Source organism: Pyricularia grisea, assembly GCF_004355905.1.
Source record: "Pyricularia grisea strain NI907 chromosome Unknown Pyricularia_grisea_NI907_Scaffold_4, whole genome shotgun sequence".
Lineage (NCBI taxonomy): Eukaryota > Fungi > Ascomycota > Sordariomycetes > Magnaporthales > Pyriculariaceae > Pyricularia > Pyricularia grisea.
The window spans coordinates 2759101-2778231 of NW_022156718.1; the positions used below are offsets into that span (position 1 = coordinate 2759101).

A 19131-nucleotide genomic window follows, 5' to 3' on the forward strand; every position below is an offset into this window, starting at 1 on the left:
AACGTCTTCGTGGTCGTCGGCGGTTATGTAGCTCGAGTGCAGAAGTTAGCAAAAGGGTCAGTAACTTCAGTGTGGTTTTCTCTCTCGCAAAAGCTCCGAGGAGGCGATTTTGTGCAACTTATTAGTTGCCGTGCAGAGCGATTGAGATGGCAGCAAGGGTAGCCTGCGCCTGGACAGCGGTGCTGAAGCTTGGAAATGGAGGGGTGTGAGCCGCGACAGGCTTGGGATGTGGTGGAGCTCCAGCTGGGGGTTCCTGGTCGCCGTTCATGGGGTGGCGCTGGTCAACAAGGGTGTCGATGGATGGGTTGCTCGCCAGCAAGTGTCCCCTGCGCATGCCCTTGTTGACGTGAACCCTAGGCACCACCCGCTAAAGGTGTCAGGGGTTTCGGTAGGGGCAGCTAGGTAAGTTGCGGAGCCATTTGCGAACTCATCCGCTCTCATCAGTCCGTGTGTCAATCGGACGTGCCAGCAAACACCGAGATGAAAAAGAACCGCCAAAGTCGAAGAAATAACTAGGTTAACAAGGTTAAAAAAGAAAGACGGAAGAAGTAAGAAAAAATCCCAGAGAATAAAATAACAATAAAAACGATAAACTAATCTCTCCTAGTAGGGATGGGATAATCGTTGAATGAGCGGATCCAATCATGATAGTCAGGATTCTGAGCAACAAAAAGATTTCCGTTAATTGGAAGGACCTTTTAGCGGGCCGGTTAGTCTCAGGACTGGAGCGTTATGGGCCATGAGAATTCTCCGGCTCGTTTCAATTTAGCAGACAAAAAGCTTGGAGATTCGTGATTCTTGTTGTGTTGTTATTTATGAACATTTGTGAAATGCTACATGAATGGGGATTGAAAATAACAATAAGGAAGGGGGAAAAAAAAACGAAAAAAAAAAAAAAAAAACATAAAACTAGAAAACGCGACTTTTCCTCTCCCCCTTCTTCAGGTGCACCTATGCGAGACAAGCATGGCCGCCACATCTTTGCAGGGCTCTCCATTGAACATTTGTAGATCAAAAGTAATGTCACTGACTTAAGGCCAAGACACCAGTGCCGGTTCTGGTTTCCAGAGTCCGGATTGGGTTGACAACAACTTCATTCGGGACTAGTCCAACGAAAGTGACTTGGTACAAGGCTTGAGTTGGGGGGCAATAAAAAAAAAAAAAAGAAGGCCACCAAGAGTAGTCAGTTACGGCTTCTGTGGGGCCTTTGCGCCAGACGGTTGGGAACGAGGTTAAAATGGTCAGTGTTGAAAAGGATGAATATTCGCGATTGGTGGCCTGATCATGTTAACTTGGCTGGGAATTCCATGATTCCCTCCCATCATGCGCATGGCTAACTGTATTCAGTCAGTTCGATGGCCCGTACCATGCGCTCCAACGACCAAGACCGTGGGTTGGGTCGGGAGTTAGTTAGGACGAGGCACATCAAAAAAGATCAGACGGACTGGGGGTGGATGATCTTTGATGGAGAACATGATAATAATAACAATATCAAGTAATGTCCCACGAGGGTGCCATGTAACTTCGTGACAGATCAAAGTAGTCAGTGCTTTTATTTTTTGATTTGTATTATTATCCCTTTCCCCCTTCTTTTCGGTTCAGTGCATGCATTGACAATGATTCTTGGAGAGGGGAGGGGGGGTGTATCCAGACACACAGACATGCCAAAACAGTTAGCAACATCGGGTGGATTTGGAGGTGGGTGTGGTTCTGGGTAGCACTGTGTCCACCACAACAATAAAAAAAAAAAAAAAAAAAAAAAAAAAAAAAAAAAAAAAAAAAAAAAAGAGTAAATGTTGATCGTTGTTCATGCGTTCGTGAGAGATGCTTTTCTGCCACCCGCGTCTTGACCAAGACAACGAAGAACTGGTGTGGCTGGGCAAAAACATGGATGTCACATCCATTGTACGGGAAGGAAGTAAGACAGCCACCTTGAAGAACTCGGTGCAATTAATTCCAGGGCACCGGAAGAAGCCATCGAAGTCACTAGGTTATCAGCCAAACTCGCACGGCTATCAAATAATTACGGAACGTACCATAAAGTAAATAAGGCAGGCAGGTAGGTACTTTGTACCTGTCTCGACCTTAGTGTTGTTGGTGCTGTTTCCCCACACTTGTGTACCTTTAACTAGCCGCGTACCTGCCTTCAAAACAAGCGTTCAGGGGAATAACCAAAATATCTGGAGTACGTAGTGCCTAATCAAAGTAAATGCATGCTGTGGGAACAAGGCGAGTCGGAGAGCCGCCATTGAATGTATGGCTTGATGGAAAGATGCATGGTTCTGGTGGCGTTTTATTCCGCTCGATGATCCAACAGTATTTTTTATTTTTATTTTATTTCTGGTGTAGGCATGCAAGGTACCTACTTAGCTACCTACCTACCTAGGCATCTTAGTTAACCGCCCGCCTCCTTGCGTCTTGCGTCGCTGGTAATAGCCCGTCACTCGGTCATGTCCAACTGTTGAGGATTTGAGACTTGTGTTTGTGTCAGCTTGTCTCTGTTACGACCACATTTGCGAGGGCCGTAAATCGTCTGATTTGGCCCATCTCAAAGACCAAAGCAGGGATTCGCCTGCATCGTGTACCTGCGTCGAAAAGTGAGAGTTTGCTGCCAGACCCAAAGAAAAGGCCCACAACCGTTGGAATTGAAATTGCCCGTGGTCCAACAACGTTGGACTCGAAAGTGGTAATGGGCAGCTGAACCGACTGGTCGGCGCCTAGAGGAGCAGCTTAATTGTGAGCTGTTATTATGACGGATTGATGTGGGGGAACCCTTTTTTTTTTTTGTTCTTTTTTCTTTCTGTCTTATATTGTAGCTTTTTGATCCAAGTCAAATTACGCACCTACCAAGGTAGTCAGATACCTGGTATCAACCACATTCAAATTTGCGCACTGACCTCCATGTGCTTTTGGGAAAGCACAGACGAACGGCAGTTGTGAAAGAAAAAAAGAATGAATAAGAACATAACTTGGCTTAGGTAAGTCACGTAAGCCATGTCTAAACTTCTCTCTTCAGCCAGGCATTTGCTTGTTTCCTTCTAAGTTAAATAGCCTCACGCCACTTCGTCAACTTTTCTTCTGTGGCGCCCCGAGGATTGGCGGGATCCGTGCTCTTTTTTAGTCACATGCCATGGCTACTTTAGAAGCAGTAAATCGCAAACCTAGACACGCGGGGCGCAAGTTTGGCAGGTTGGCAAGCCGTAAGTAATTAGCCAGTGGAAATGTCGAGTGGATATAAAATAAACACTAAAAAAAAGATTAAATAAACAATGGCAGACGAGAGAGAGAGAAAGAAAAAAAAGAAAAGAAAAGAAAACGAAAAGGAACTCCGCCGTATCCCCTTAGTACAGTAGGGCAAAAATCATAGTGGAGGAGGCCGAAAGCTAGCGCCAAGCACGGGTTGATGGAGCGAGGTGCTGCAACCCCCCATACCTAACGTCGTATGCATGAACAAGACGTGTAAGGCACCCCTGCCATGACACGAATGGCGTCCGGGGCACGGGCGTTGAAGCATCCTGGTTGAGTATTCAAAAAACACTTGAGTGATGTCTATTAATTACGTCTGTACCACGAATGGAACCTCGGTCACGAGAAATTTACATTGCATGAAAATCGGATTCGCCTCGATTTCGTGCATCGAATACAGATGCCGCGTGTGATGATTTGAGCATGGTAATTCCTATCATAGTTTTGGGTGGAAAGTGGGATCTCTGAAGAAACCAGCAAGCAATCCACACCAACAGTAACCAATTTGTCTTTGGCGCTTACTCAATTAAGGTACCATCATTGGGCAGCGTTCCAACGAGACCTAAACAAACAACAATAAAGCCACCCACCAAGCCATTCGTGATAGTTTTGACTTGCCCCCCAACTCTTTGGGGACGGGACTTTGACTGAGTTCGGGATTTTTTATTATTTTTTTTGTTCTTCAACAAAACAAAAAGCCATGGCACTGACTGCCCCGTCTCAAAACCCTTATTCGTTGTGTGCCGGTTTGACCCGAACCATCTTGTCAATGTGACTTGCTCCAAGCTTTTTTTTTTAATGTGTGTATTTATTTTTCTTCGGTTAGGCGATGCCAATGTCACATTTGTAGCGGAGAAATGGCACACGAGCACATGGTTCAAGACACCTCTTTTCTTTCCTTTGGCGTGGCCCCGGCCTTGAACATTTGCATGGTCTTGGAATTCTTTTCTGGCTGCCACATGGAGCTTGGGCCGGATTGCGGACACAGCCAGGCTTTAGGAGCCTCGGCGGCGGAGGCAAAGACACAGGTTTACCATACCAAGAATGCCTTAGTCAAGAACTTTTGTCTATCTACCACGTAGGAATTTCGCGACAGCTTCCTGCTAGTACGGGGTATGACACAAACTGGGGCCGGCGGGAGGGTGCCCGGAGCTGGCTGGGTGTGCGGGATTTCGGTTCGGGGGGGGGNGGCGTGGGATTGAGGTTGGATGGGTGGGTTGGGTGGGTTAGAGGTGGTAGGGTGGGGTACAAAAAAAAAGCGCCGTCACTTCTTTTTTGGTTCGGAACCGAACGACGATTTTTATTTTTGACGGCCGCTTGTAAGTATCCAGCTAGACTGTCACTTTGGCAGGGAAATGTCACCGTGGTAGTGACTTGACTTAAGTACCGTACCTTGCCTACCTTGGTTAACAATACCGTTAATACGTGAGTAGTACCACCGTGGAATAACTGGTGGCCTGCGAAAAAAAAAACTGTCCGGAATATAACGAGAAAGGGTAGTTGGTCATGGCTTTCGGTGAATTCTTTTGGAAATAATCCTAGTCTTTCTTGTTTGTTTGTTTATCTCCTCACTCATCCTTTATATTCTGCCCATTGCTCCTCAACAAAACCAGAGAGTGGAATTTCTGAACAAACACGGGAGAGAACCTCGACTGCCACTCTCGGCTGCCCCACAATAACTCTTTTCGCTTGTTTGCAGATTGTCGTGTGCAAGATTGAAGCTAACGCCGTGGCCCAAGCTTCCAAAAATAGATTCGCCCTCCTTCACGATCTGCTTTCCGTGCAAGAATTAGACTAGTTTTTTTCTTGGTGGTTGTCAAGTCAGTCGATAGGCAACAATCACGGGGCAAACTGTGAGAGAACAACCGCACGAGTGTCCAGCTTCCGGGGGCATTACGACGCTGCGGCGTGATTTTTCACTGCAACCTTGCAGGGTATTGTAAGCGTAGTATCGTGCAATTTAGTTATACAACGGGATCATTGGATTATAATGCCATTGTCCCATATCTTTTTTTTTTTTTTTTTTCATTCCCCCTCCATTTATCTTATCCGGTCAACTGTTCCCATATCCAGCTTAGAGACCAAAAAAAAGTTTGGTCGTCGGAGGATCGAGACAAAAGATGCTATCATCTGGAACGCATGATATGCCGCTCCCGTCCCGCGCTGCGTCAAGAAAAAAAAAGCTGGGGACTCAATATGGCTCGTGCGTCTGCAAGGCCGTTTTGTCGTGTCAGAAAACAACAGAAGTAAAGCCATCCGAAATGGGAGCGGACAAGGGTTGCGTGGAAAATAGGAATGATTAACAAGAAGGGAGAACAAAACAAAAAAAAAACCACGAATCGATGAGTGGCATCGCTTTAAGCCGGTTAATGCGTTTTACCATATATTTTCCATAGGAACAAAAGTGGACGCCTCGCCCGTCCCGATCGTGAGAAAACCTCCGCCGCTTCACATACGAGGACAATGCGGAGCGAGCATGTTTTGAAAAATGAAAAATCAAAACGGCCCGATGCGATGGTGGTATCTCGTCGGGAGGTTTATGCTCGTCTCAAAAGAATTCTTCCGAGGATACCAGATTCGACAAGGGGTCAAAAATAGACTTCAATCAAATTGTCAGAGGAGCAGGGCTTTGCGGATGACGAGAGACGGCATGGCATGGGGGGAGCATTTAGATTTGCAGCTTACCGATCTCCGGCCTTTTAGCCGCCGGGCATCGATGCGAACTGCACCCGCCAAAAACGCGAACCATATTGTGTCGGATGCGCATATCCGGCGTGGGTGTGTGTACGACTACCAGGCTCACTAAACTGAAGAGAAAGGGAAAAAAGAAAAAGAAAACAAAAAGAGAAAATCTATTAAGAGTTGGTTCCTTGGCGAAAAAAAAAGACCTGGAATACATTCATACATGACAAGATTGAATGGGCAGCTTGAGTCATCTGAGGTTAGCAAATCCCACTCAAGACTACGATTAATGGCACCGAACATATGTTGGTCTCATGTTGGAGTAAGGTCAAGCTAATTTTGCTGCGTTTTGAAGAACTGGGAAGCAATGCAGAGAGGCTCCCTGCAATCATCACCATACCCAGCGGGGTCCGAGACATCCCGGAATTTCCCAGCTCGTCCCCTGCGCGGCCGTAGCCCACCTAGGGTCGGTAGCCGACGAGTCTTTAATAATTAGGCGAGGAGGTGTTTGGCGAAATACCCATTAGCAAACAAGTGTTTTGGCGAAGAAAACTCGCCTTTTCTTTCTTTCGTCTCATCTTGACAAGCGAACCGTTGTCGTCTGATGGGAGCCAAGTGCATTGGCCACGAGGCGCGAGGATTTAAACAACCCCTGCTTGCCCCGGCCAAATAGCCAATGATATCAAGGGTTTACGGGGACAGCTAAGCCCTCTTTGGTTTTTTTTTTTTTTGTTTTTTTTTTCTGCTCCCGCCGTTTGCAGCAAGCCACTGTCGGGAACTTTTCATCTGTTTTTTTTTTTTTTTTTTTTTTTTTTTTTTTTTTTCTCTTCCTTTCCTGGTTTCTCTATTTTGCTGTCTATGCTCTTTGGCTCTTGTCTATTCCAAGTCCTTCCCCAGGAGGCGTAGTGTCTTGACATGCAAACATGAAACCAATCCAGTCGGGGTCTTCCCTTGATTATCTCATCTCCTTCCCTCTCCAGTACAATGGGTAGCTTACAGGTGCCAAAAGATCTGTACCTTCCTTGCACAACAAGTATGAGTGGGGTTTTTCAGCATGATTTGTTCAGAACAACGGCAAGCGAAATGCAAATGCACTATTATCCAAGGCACGGAGCAAAAATACTTGTCTGCAATAGGAGGTGATGTACTTGGTACAGATTTAGAGACAAGGAGAAAAAAAAAAGGCATAATACACAAGACAATATTAGTTAGTCTAGGCTCGATAAAGAAGGAGCTGCGCCGTGTCGATCTCAAATCGTTGTGGGTCAAGTCGGCGGCATGTGTTGAAAAGGGAAATCTGGCACAAAGTGCACCTCAGTGCTCTGACTAGTAACCAGTACAACGAATCGAATTGAGGATTTTACTCCGTAGTTTGGTGTTTGAATGCTGTTACTTGCTCTCTTCTTTTGCTTTTTCGCTGGGGCCGGTGGTTACAGATTTCGATGCGCTGCATACCGACTTGGGAAATTGAACAATTATACTCCGTGCACAAATGGCGACCAAACTTCAAACCCCGTGACATCAGGAGCGGATGGTGAGTGGCCTCTTTTCATTCCCGTCACGGAGATTTTCACATCTGGGACCCCTCCCATCACTTATCCTTTTTTGATATCTTCATTCATGCGAAAGATCCCTGGCCCCGTCTGGGAAAGGAGAAAAAAAAAACTATGTGACCCGTCCATCTTTGGCCGCACTCCCTCAATTCCCATCCAACAATTTAAAGGGGAGGGGGTGTCGATTTTAGTCGACTCCGACCGACATATCAATGACATGGCAGTCACTTTCATCACGTTGCTGCCAAAAAAAAGGGGGTGGACGGATGCCTCCCTTTTCTCTAAGGTAGTAATGTGTTAAATGACGACTACAATGCATTGCAGCCGCAACCCTCTTTTCCCCAGCTCTGTCAGCAGCTCATCGCACGCGATGTGACCAAAGAGACAAAGGACAAGAGAAAGGAAGGGGGGACAAAGAAGAAAAAAAGTTGTCACATCTAAACCTAGTCCAGGTCCAGAAAAATTATAGCCCACCCGGTCCCGGGCCGCGTTAATATCGATATATTATAGGCCTGGGATCTGGGGTTCAAGGCCATGGCGTGACCACACCCACCAATTTATTCGGCCTTCCAAGGCCACTAACTGGCTGGTTCGGTATGGTATGATACGTCAGTGCCGAGCTCTAGGCTGTCAAGATTTGATGAACGCTTTTTTGTTTTTTTGTTCATTTATTTTCCCGATTTCTTTCCCCGAAAAACACCCCGAGATCTTAAGGGGCTCAGATTATACGTTGAAAATATACCCCCCCAAATAAAATATTTGCGTCAGAGGCTGGGTGCGAAACTGGTGGATGTGCGAACGGCACAATAGAACAAAAAAAAATAAGATCGTCCCAGTTGGCAGTAAAGGTGTCTCAATTACAAAGTAGCATGCACAAATGTATTAGTGGGCGAAATTTTGGCCCTGGCGGGGGTGTTTTCCGGGGCCGTGCCGAGACGAACGGTGACATGCAGAATTGCGGGAGACGATACAACTCAAGCGTTGCTTTGGGTGAGAAAAGTAAGCGGCAAGGCGGTACTGAGGAGCAAGCAGAGTTGCACTCTTGTCCTCCCGCATTTCTTTTATTTTATCGTCCCTCCCATTTCTTCCACCCAGGGTTCTCTTTGTGATTACGACAGATCTGTTGGCGCAGATAAACCTGGATCTTCAAGTTAACGGATCCAACATGCAGCTTGCAGAACATTGCGGCACAATGCGACCCCGCTGTTTGAATTTGATGCACCATGTTGGCACAAGTTGACTACCCACCCGCTTTGGTAGACAACATCGTCGTGTCTGGGCTGCCGTGGACCGACAGGGGGGGTTTTGATCTTGACAAAAAAAAAACAGGGATCACATTATACCTGTCACTGGGGCTTTATATTTTCTTTTTCATTTCTTTTTCTTTTTGGGGTTTTGATTTTTTTATATCTTTTTTTCCCTCGTTACGTACGTACTTGTACTTTTCAATTCTCTTCAATTTTCGCTACTTTCTTTCGCAATGTCGATCTCCTAGGTTCACCTTGGCACTTCGGTTGTCAAGGGTCGCAAATCCGGAGAGCATGAACAAGCCTCATTTCGCTGCTGTAGGGGCTCAAGTGGGTGATGTGATGACTTGGTCAAACCTTGTCATTTTTTGGTGTGTCTTTTTTTCCCCCTCCTGCCCCTACCGAGTCAACCGCCCAGATAACTTTAGGCGTGTGCACGATTCAAGCCGAGTCCCCCGAAATTCATGCGATGCGAAGCGAAGTACGGAGAATTATTTATTATCGCAACGAAATAATGATGCGGGAAAATATTAGATGACACAAGGTCTGGCCAAAGCTCATTTAACACAAAAAAAAAAGTGTGGTTATTCATTCTTCCCTCCCCTTGCAGCAAAAAGTATGGATACTTGACAATTCCTTCAGTTTTTAGCTCTCTTAGCAGCAGATTGCGGGACGGACCAACTCGTGATTGATTTTTGTGAACAAATTAAAAAAAAAAAAAAAAAAAAAAAGTAAAAGCGGAACCGCCACACTTACATACCACGTCGTACGGTAAAGCTAAGGTACGTTAGTTTCTCTACTGTAGAATGGGGAATTGCACGGAGAATGGAGGCGGAATGATCTTCGTATGTCCAAACCTGGAGCGGGCTAAGAGGTGGAGTTTCTGGGTGTTACGAACTGCACACGGGTTGCGGTGACAAGGTAATCCAGCCTAGCCAGAGTAGTAGTGGAGACTTGTTCTCTTCTTTTGTGTTTTTTCCTCCCTCTTTACGTGGTATTCTTTCTTTTTTACCTTTGGCTCAGAGAGTCTAGCCCCACTTGGTAAGCGCTGGTGCGTGCGGACGGAATAATATCCGGAATTATAAGTGCTATGATAAACCAGAGGATTATAATAGTACTCCGAGGAAGGTCCCTCCCTACCGGACGGAGTTTTAGGTGGGAGGGCGCACGTGCAACCCACCGAGTAAGGAGATGCCAAGACAGGTGGTACCAACCTAATGTACCAACCTAGCATACCTAACTTACCTAGGTACCTAGGTGAGATAGGTTATTTACTGTGTCTATATCGTAGGTAAAGTATGAACCTTACCTAAGGCAAGCACAACCTCACTACCTACTTCTACAAGCCTTGTACTTGATTAATTAACTTCCTGACCTGTCCTTGCCTCAAAACTGACTGACGGCTGTCACCCGACGCCAAGCGACGGTAATCTTTACCCATCATGACTCTCAAAATCAATGGTCAATGCGAATTTGACTCAAAAACAAGAAAAATAGCCCGTCGCAGCTAGGTTTTAGAACTAGTTTTTTTTTATCATGTTTATTTTCTTATCTGTCATGAAGGGTTCTTTTGCCCTTTTTTTCTGTCACCCTTACTTTTTCTATGACTACGTAGGCGATTCATTTCTTTCTTTTTATAGGGGTTCTGGGGTGGCAGATTCCAGAATGCTGGGACGCGTAGCCTGGGCGATCACTAACTGAATTGACTCCCCTCGATGGGTAAGGTACGCACGTCGAGATGTACTGGATGACTGAACCCTGATTTTTTTTCAGGTGGGCAAAGGGTTAGCACTGATAAGGTAAGCCTGGTGTGAAGAATAAAGTAAAGGCGTTGCAAGTTTTGGTTCTTATTCATGACCTGTTGCCAGTGGTGATACAAGCCAAGTCTGAGTACTTGTTGGGTGCTAACGTCGAGTGGCTAAGATGTCATCCATTCTTAGTTTATCCCTAGCCATCTTTGTTTCTTGCCTGCCTACCTAGTTAGGAAAGGTATGCTTTTAGAGATTGGTACCCGAACCAGAAGATCACCTCAGACTTGGCATCTCGCTGGCGGCGCGCGATTTCGATTCACTACAGTTCATCTAATCTCCGCAACTTTTATGCGTTCCTCTCTTTCTCCTTCCCCCCTCGTTTCCCCTCCTCTCTATGGCTCTAGACGAATCAACGGGCATGGAGATAAGACGTATAGAACCAAAAAGAGAACGTCGCCGACCCGGGTTGTGCGTATTGAACCGGTAGGACCGGCCGGATTGGTTTCCCGTCAGCCGTTTTCCAAGTTATCCCCCGAAGTCATGTATAATGTAGAACAAGCATCTACGGAGTAGTTAGTTTCACGAGTGGTGGGCGAAAGCTGCATGAACTCGTCCCTGATGTTGCCTTTCTGACGGGTCCAGCATCGCCGAGTCTGCACACTGCACAGTACTACTACTTTTACTAGGAGGCCCCGGAAAACCGGTAAGAGCTTTTGTCAGACTGAAACTGACAGTATGTCCTTTTTGTTTATTCTGCAGTTGCTGTGTTTCTTTGTTGTTTTTTATTCTCATAACCTGCTCCCGACGCCACATTGATTTGGGGGTGACAAAGAACAAGATAAAATAAAGAAGAAAAGCAAAAGCAAAAGCAGTTCTACACAAGTACCTTGGGTAGGGCAGGTAGGCCGGGGTTGCCTGGCAAAGCCCTCGGTGCTTTTGCGCTGTTGCTTTTTATGGTTCTTTATGTTTTTCTTTCCTTTTTCTTTTCTTTCTTTTTTTTTTTTTCCTTTTCTGTCTGTTCCTTTGCTGCGGAACCAAGCCCGGTGCTACCCAGCGCCTCAGGACGATGGCTGCGAACGCGTCCTCGTTTAGGGTGATGGTGGAGGTTATGCCCGACCACGAGCTCCTTGTACGTACCTACTTCGTATGCTTCCATCCCCGAGTAGTCAACGATTCTCCTCTTGGCTAAAATTGATCTTTGAATTCGATTCTCTTTCTTTGTTTCTTCGCCACTTTCTTTTAAAATTCCTATTTTCCTTCCCTTTATTCCATTTCCTATTTCCCTCTGTTCTATTTGTTCTTTGGTTTTTTATTTTTATTTTTTTGTTTTCCGTCAAAACCCATCAAACCACGTTTACCTTGTTGATATTACTGTACTGCCATGGATGGTCCCTTCCCAGCTCAGCTCACCAGGCGACTCGTGCCAACCATGTTCTTTCCCGGCTTATCCCGCCCGGCCGACCACTCGGTCTTGTATTATTGGTGGGACTTTCCACGTCCGTTCCCGTAAGGAGACGCACTTTCCAAAAAAAAAAAAAAAAACACTTCTTACTGTACTGTTTTGTTACAAACAATTTGAGTGAGGTCATTGTGCACTGCTCCGTCATGATTTCGTCTTATTTTCCCCTTTGCTTATGGCAGGTATCTTTATTTTCTGCTTTCTTTGGTCTAATGTCCTTTTCTATTCGCTCGTATAAAATCTTGTCTAGTGACCAAGTACGATTTCATTGTCACCTTGTGCACTGGTTCATCCTGGCCAGTGAACAACAAGAAGAATAAAAAAACCTGGGCTGGAGCGGCCTCTCCACCCCCCCCCCCCCCCCCCCCCCCCCTCGGCCGGGAGGTTTTCCCTCCCCTGCCGTCCCGTGTTCCCAGTCCCGTCCCGGTCATTTGGATGAATGTCCTTCCCGTCGGCTATCCAGCATCCCGGTCCGAGGAGGCAAAGAGGAAGAGGATGGGGTCTTGCTGGCCTTGCCGACTTTTCTTTCTTTGCGGCTCATCAGCCTGGAGAGTTTTGAGTTCGACAACACACAGCACAGCCCCCCTCTCCAGGCCGGGGGGCATGTGGGCTACATCTACACGTTGATGCTGTGACACAAGTCTGTAGCCATGTTACCCATGCCTTTCTTTATCTTACCTTTACGGTGGGATCGGATCTACATCGTCGTCAGGGATGCCTATAATATAATCATCTCTACCTTAAAATATTCTTCCCCCCCTCTCAATCATGCGGCCCTTATTTTTAGTATGGCTATCTTTGCGTCATGAAACTTGACAACTTGCTCACCCACTTTATCCCGCATTGTCATGCGGAATAAAAGAAAAGAAAAGAAACCCCAAAAAAATATGATTGATTTGCCTGATCACACTTTTCATCGTCAGTCAAAAGCGGTTTCGGTCTGGTCAGCATGCAAGATTCATCCCTTTGTCTCGTATCCATAAAACGACTGCAGAATTCCCGAGTGAGCGGTTCACAGGGTACATGGGGGTTTCTGAAAAGTTACCCAAAAAGCTCAATCAAGGTCAACCCCAACCTCGCCATTTCAAAGTAAGGAGGGAAAAAAAAGTCTATGTACTGTGTTGATTCGTGTCCGGGATCTTCATATATCTGCAACAAAAGGAGAGTGTATGAAGGAACCATCCTTTTCCCCCTCCCCCCATCGGCTTGATTCACTCATCACCAAATGCGGTGTGTGTGTGCGTGTGTGTGTTATGGTGTGGGGGAAAAGAAATATTGGTGGTGGGCGTACCGCGTACGTTTCTGTTTGTTATATGTCAGATTAGACATGTCATCCCAGGTTCTCCCCTCCTCAGTGACATAACTAGCTCACCATGCCTACCATGGCTAGATAGTGGCTTTTTTTTTCTTTGCTCAAGTTACACCAAGTAATTAGGCACGAGCCGAGAGACACTACCACTGATTCGTCGGAGGAAAGACACCTCACTTTTGTTTTGCTTTATCTCATTTTTTATTTTGATGTTTATCTTGTATTATTTTATTCTCTAGAACTAGTCTGGCTTCCCGCCTCCCCACGGGTTTGTTAGAGCTGCTGGCCAGCCCGCTCTTTTGGTCTTGGCCATCATGGTAAATAAAGTATGAACCTCTTATAAAGTTTCTTCTCGTGTAAAGAAAAAAAAAATCCCACATCATGAGTCGAGCCGCTCCTATGCGGTCAACTACCTACCTATCCGTATACATTGCCGATACCCGAAGGGTCATCTCAGAAGAATAAAATAATTAAATAAGAATTCATCTGTTAATTTCCTCTCTTTTCTTCTTTTATCTTTGTTCTTCTTCGTGGGGGGGAGTCTGAATAACCCGGACAAAAACAAAACTTCTAGTCCTTTTCGTCCGATCACGAAGAAAACCAAAAAAAAGCCAAGTGGCGGCAACTTTTCCAACCTAAGTATCTCTCGTGGCCCAAATCCTTGTTCGGTTCTCCGTCAGCACGGCCCGGAATGCGATTGGTACAGACAAAACGAACCATGAGACATGTTGGAAAGGGTGCCCGAGTAGCACAGTAAAAAGTTAGTTGTAAGTTTGGATTTCCAGTACCGACGGATCACACACAGATACATCAGCGGCCGATAGGCCAGAAAATTAAGACAAAAAAAAAAAACCTGCAAATATTACAACTAACGAAACCGATTCCGTGACACAACACACCACCAAGAATCTGCTTCACGAACCCCTAAATTATACTCATGCTGTGTCACCTCCAGAGTGAACCCTGATCTTGGGATCTACGGAGCTTTGCATGTGAAAAACATGTGGTCCGAGGCCAGAGGAGCCGTTAGTTGTAAGCCAAGTAGACTGGCTGACTGCATGTAATAGTGTTGATGCTGTTGGCGAATGTTCACGCCTAATATACAAGTAAAAGTACAAAGAGCTGCGATCCCAACCAACACTTATAGAAATGCATGATACAGTAGAAAACGCTCCTCTGGATTCCAGACCAAAGCTGGCTTGCGCCTAGACAGACGACATGAAACTCCATATACGCCCCAGTCTTCCGTCTACCGACCTTTGTACTCCCCAAGACTTGGGTTGATATGATCGGCCCATGTTTGCAGCTTTGGTAAACACACAAAGGACCTGGTAGCCGGAGGTTATCCCTTCGGGATTATCTGCATCTACCGCTGGCTAGCAGCACCTCATAATCTCCTTAGACCTAGTTGACCCTCCCTTCTTCCTTGCACGGGGATATGCTCATCGCCGTGTGACATCCTTCAGGTCGCATCCCGGAGCAAGAGGTGTGAAGGGGTGTGAAGGTTGTATACCCGCAACAACGGGTGGCTTTGCGGCGGTATGCCCTTGTCAAATCTGGACAAAGTCGGGACTCAAATCGATCCCGTCGGACGAATGATGTTCTCGGCACAAAAACCCAAATATTCAAGACATTTCGTACAAGCCTGAAATTTGATTACATGGGCCTCTCACTGGCTTTCACCTTGTGCGCCTGTGCTACTGACTGAACATGAGCGACGAATTGCGTCAAAAGACAGCAAACACGATCAGCTCCAAACTCTAACAGGAAGAAAAATCCCCGCTGTATGTCTGAGCCAAGGGGCAATTGTAGTGATTACACCTCGCTCGCTTGCCTGTTGGAAACGTTGTTCCCATAGGTGAACCTCTGAGACATGCATCCTCTGGCGACGAAATGACCTTAAAGTCTGCATCTTCATGGACAACAAAACGGTCTCCGGCTGACGATCGGGCGTGACACGTTGCCTAGGTGCCTCAGTTGGGTTGTTGCGGCCTTCACAGTCGACTGTAGAGACCAGGGTATTTAGGCTCTCCTGGGAAGTGCTCCTCGGGCCACACATGACGGATGGCTTCCCATATCTCACTGTTGGTCCGGGCGTCAGTAAGCGTCTAATCTCCGCGCGACACAACGTCACCAACGGACGGAAGCCATAGGTACATCGTGTGACAGCATGACAAAACCGTCCCCGACATAGTGTACTTACCTAACAAGAATAATCTTCAACCCGTCCTTTACCTCTTGCGGCAAATCCTGTACGTCCTTCTCGTTCTGCTTCGGGAGCAGTACCGTCTTGACGCCCGCACGGAGGGCACCAATAAGCTTTTCCTTGATTCCTCCGACGGCAGTGACACGTCCACGGAGTGAAATTTCGCCCTGTTGACGCGTGAAAATGAGATGCCTCCGTGTCAGCTTGGCCAATATGCTGAAACATATGTAGAGAAATTGCGAGAGAGAGAGAGAGCGGTGATTTTAGATGCATATCGCATGCATCGATTTCAGGGATCACTTACCGTCATGGCCATGGTGGGCGGCACGATCTTGCCGGAAAATAGGGAGATGAGAGCAATGGCCTGTGCAATGCCGCTGCTGGGACCATCCTTTGGTATGGCGCCCGCAGGGCAGTGGACATGAATGCTTCGGTTCTCCATGATCTTCTCTCTGGGATCTGGGGAAAGGCCAAGCTGACATGCGTTGGCCTTTACCCAGGACAGGGCCACTTTGGCGCTCTCTTTCAGCACGTCACCAAGCTGGCCTGTGTGTTGGACTGTGCCGTCGCCGGGCATGTCAGCCACCTCGATGAACAAAATACTGCCGTTTCCGCCCGAGCTGTAGGCGACCAAGCCCGTAACTACTCCAGGTCGGCCTGTTTGTTCAGCGATCTCATCCTCGTACTTGGGACTGCCGAGGATCTGTTCAATGTCTTCAACAGTGAGCTGTGCCCGGTACTGGTCAAGACGGTTATCGTCCTTCGCATCTGCGTACTCGACCGCCTTGGCTCGACAGACGGAACCGATTTCTCTCTCTAGGTTGCGGACCCCTGCCTCACGTGTGTAAGACTCAATGATCTTAGAGACCACCTCATCGGGGAAAACGATCTGCTCAGGAGAAAGACCGTTGGCACGGATTTGTTTTGGCACAAGATGATTTATCGCAATGTGTTTCTTTTCCAACGTGGTATACCCGGACAGATATATCATTTCTAAACGGTCCAGGAGAGGTGGGGGGATGGTCTCAAGGCTGTTGGCCGTGGCGATGAACAGCACCTTGCTCAGGTCGACCGGGATGTTAATGAAATGGTCCACAAAGGTGGAATTCTGCTCCGGGTCCAGAACCTCCAGCATGGCAGCTGATGGGTCTCCATGGTGATTGCTCTGGCTAATCTTGTCAATCTCGTCCAGTAGGATTACTGGGTTTGATACGCCCGTCTTTTTGAGGCCCTGGATAATCAGACCAGGCATAGCAGCAACATACGTGCGTCGGTGGCCACGGATTTCGGCCTCGTCACGCACACCACCCAGTGATATCCTGTGGAACTTCCTGCCGAGAGCAGTAGCAACAGACTTTGCCAAGCTGGTCTTGCCAACACCTGGAGGTCCCGCCAAAAGGAGAATCGGGGACTTGTCCGTCATCCGCCGGCTTTTGAGCATGTCAATCTTAGCCTGCGCTGCGTCTAAGCTCTCCTGAGAAGCCTTGGTTAAGCCAGGCTCTGGGAAAGCCGGCGATTCCCCTTCAAATGGCGGTACCATCTCTTCTTGGATTCGCTTAATCTGCTCATCGATCTCCTCATTCGCAGATTGCTTGAGACGGAGCACGGCAAGATACTCTACAAGACGCTGCTTGACCTTGCTCAAACCGTGGTGGTCGTCATCGAGCTGTTTCCGTGCTCTGGCCAGAGCTGTCTTGTCGAGACGGTCATCCGTGGTGACTGACCAGGGGATCTCAGCCAAAGTCTCCAGATATGTGCGGAGGACGCTGTATTCGGCCTGAACAGGCATCATCTTCTTCAGACGCTTCATTTCGCGAGCGGCAACCTTGGCGGCCTCCGGGCTGAGCTTTGCATCATCCAGCTTCTTCTGTAACTCTTCAGTCTCGTCAGGCTCCTTTTCCTCGGGCTCCTGACCACCGCCCTGAGCATTATGAGGCGCGGAAAATGGGCCAACACCTCGCCTGATAAAAGGCGGAGGTAGGTTGGGGTTCTGCGCATCTGTGATTCTCATGGGCACTGCCGCTGTGACAGTCGTGATCCGGGTTATGCTCTTGAGCCCTCCAATGGTACGATCGAGTAGCTCGATGACCTTGTCTACACGTTGCTTGACGTCGAAAGTGGCCAATATCTCAAGCTTGTCTTCATATGCGCAGTCGACCAAGGTTCCCACAAAGTCAGCAAACGAACCTGCGTCGGCGACAGTCCTCTTAGCCATGTACGAGTCAAGGCGCCTAGCCAACACTGGGTCCAGACCAAGCCGAGGCCGCGAGGTTATGGATGTGAGCCTCAGCAGATCTATTAGCTCCCGCGCCAGAGCTTTGAGCTTCTCGAATCGCCTTTGGAGGTCTTTGTCGTTAACGGGCACTGTGAAGATACGAGACATATGAGGTTAGTTTGCGATCAACCTAGGTAATATAGTTATGCAGATAGATAGGCAGGTAGCCATGCAAACGGGTAAACGGCGCAAGTGTCCTTACCGTGCTCTTCGTGTTGTACAATATGGCCCTCGTAATGGGCGCGAAGTAAGTCTTTGTCCAAGCTCTCCAAAGTCATTCTGGCTACGCCTTCGACAAGGATCGCCGCGTCATCACTACCCCAAGCCTCGACAGCCGTGATCTTAGCAACGACGCCGACCGAGAAGACGTCTCTGTGTTGCAGACTCGAATAGTCTACTGGTCGTCTTGGCCGTGGAGTAGGAACATCGCCCTTAGCCTTGTCTCGAAGAAGTCGTTGACCGTTCGCGCCGAGGAGGGGAGATGCTATCGGAACGCAAGCGATGGGAATGGTATCAATGCGACCTGGGGCCGGAGCTCGGCCGTAGAGGGTGCCGACCAGGGAGATGATGTCGACTCGTTTGGCACCAACCGGAATGCGCTGCATAACTCCGGGAAGCAGGACGCTGCCGCTGGCTAGAGGCACGATGGCCATCAGAGAGCTCTCTGATGGTGCCATTGTTGTCCGAGGATGAACAAATTTAGAACGGGGGAGGGGGAGGGGGTTACTTTTCCCAAGTGTAAACGGAGAGCGGGTTTGGATTGACTTGGATGGCAGTTTCAAAAAAAATAGACAAGAAATATGAAGAGGAACGAATAGTAAAATTGACTGGTTTGATTAGAGCCTCTCTCTAGTGGGAAGAAAGACTGACATGCAAGAGCAGAGGGTATATAGTAAAGTAAGTAAGTGTTTTGCCGTTGATTCCGAATGATAGAAAAAAGCAGAGACTAGGTTGGTTGGTTTGTTGGTTGGTTTACCTACTCATGCAAGTGGTGCGGAGGTGGTCGGCAGAAGTGGTGTTATCGGCAGAGACATGAGGAAGGAACTAACCAACCGTGCATATGACGCGGAGCACTTTAACGTTCAAATCGGGCCCCTGCCGCCCACCACTCGATTGGAGCCGAGGCATCCCATGCAACCTGGCTTCTAGAACTAGCCACAGCGTTTTAGCGATGGCAAGATGACGGGCCTTACAGTGTACTTTTACAGTTTGATTCATTTAGAAATAGCAGCACAAGTCACCAAGCAATGAGCTGTAACGTAAAAGATACTCTGTTTGGTTTCGTTAATGTCTTCTGGTCAACAGAGTTAGTTGACTTTGATGGGTGCAAAGGATAATTGGTTTTTCCTCTACACCAAATGCTGCAGACCCTGAGCCAGATACAAGAGACATCCTGGGCGACC

General features: G+C 47.6%; 4 protein-coding genes across 4 annotated transcripts; 1 reads left to right on the forward strand and 3 right to left on the reverse strand.

Moving 5' to 3' along the window:
* Positions 1–121: 121 nt before the first annotated feature.
* On the reverse strand, positions 122–1904 carry PgNI_07525 (uncharacterized protein; the record flags this gene model as incomplete). The annotated part of the gene is made up of 2 exons (XM_031127535.1): positions 122–367; positions 1899–1904. The coding sequence occupies 2 exons, from the start codon at positions 1902–1904 to the stop codon at positions 122–124; spliced, it is 252 nt and encodes an 83-aa protein (XP_030980523.1).
* PgNI_07526 (uncharacterized protein) lies at positions 227–406 on the forward strand (the record flags this gene model as incomplete). The annotated part of the gene is made up of 1 exon (XM_031127536.1): positions 227–406. The coding sequence occupies one exon, from the start codon at positions 227–229 to the stop codon at positions 404–406; it is 180 nt and encodes a 59-aa protein (XP_030980525.1).
* Positions 1905–2399: 495 nt separating the features above from the next.
* On the reverse strand, positions 2400–2903 carry PgNI_07527 (uncharacterized protein; the record flags this gene model as incomplete). The annotated part of the gene is made up of 2 exons (XM_031127537.1): positions 2400–2717; positions 2894–2903. 2 exons carry the CDS (start codon positions 2901–2903, stop codon positions 2488–2490), a joined length of 240 nt encoding a protein of 79 aa, XP_030980721.1. The 3' UTR covers positions 2400–2487.
* Positions 2904–14273: 11370 nt separating this feature from the next.
* PgNI_07528 (uncharacterized protein) lies at positions 14274–18727 on the reverse strand. The gene is made up of 4 exons (XM_031127538.1): positions 17931–18727; positions 15758–17817; positions 15451–15620; positions 14274–15329 (listed from the first exon to the last, which is right to left on the reverse strand). Exons 1-4 carry the CDS (start codon positions 18403–18405, stop codon positions 15242–15244), a joined length of 2793 nt encoding a protein of 930 aa, XP_030980531.1. The 5' UTR covers positions 18406–18727; the 3' UTR covers positions 14274–15241.
* Between the last annotated feature and the right edge of the window lie 404 nt (positions 18728–19131).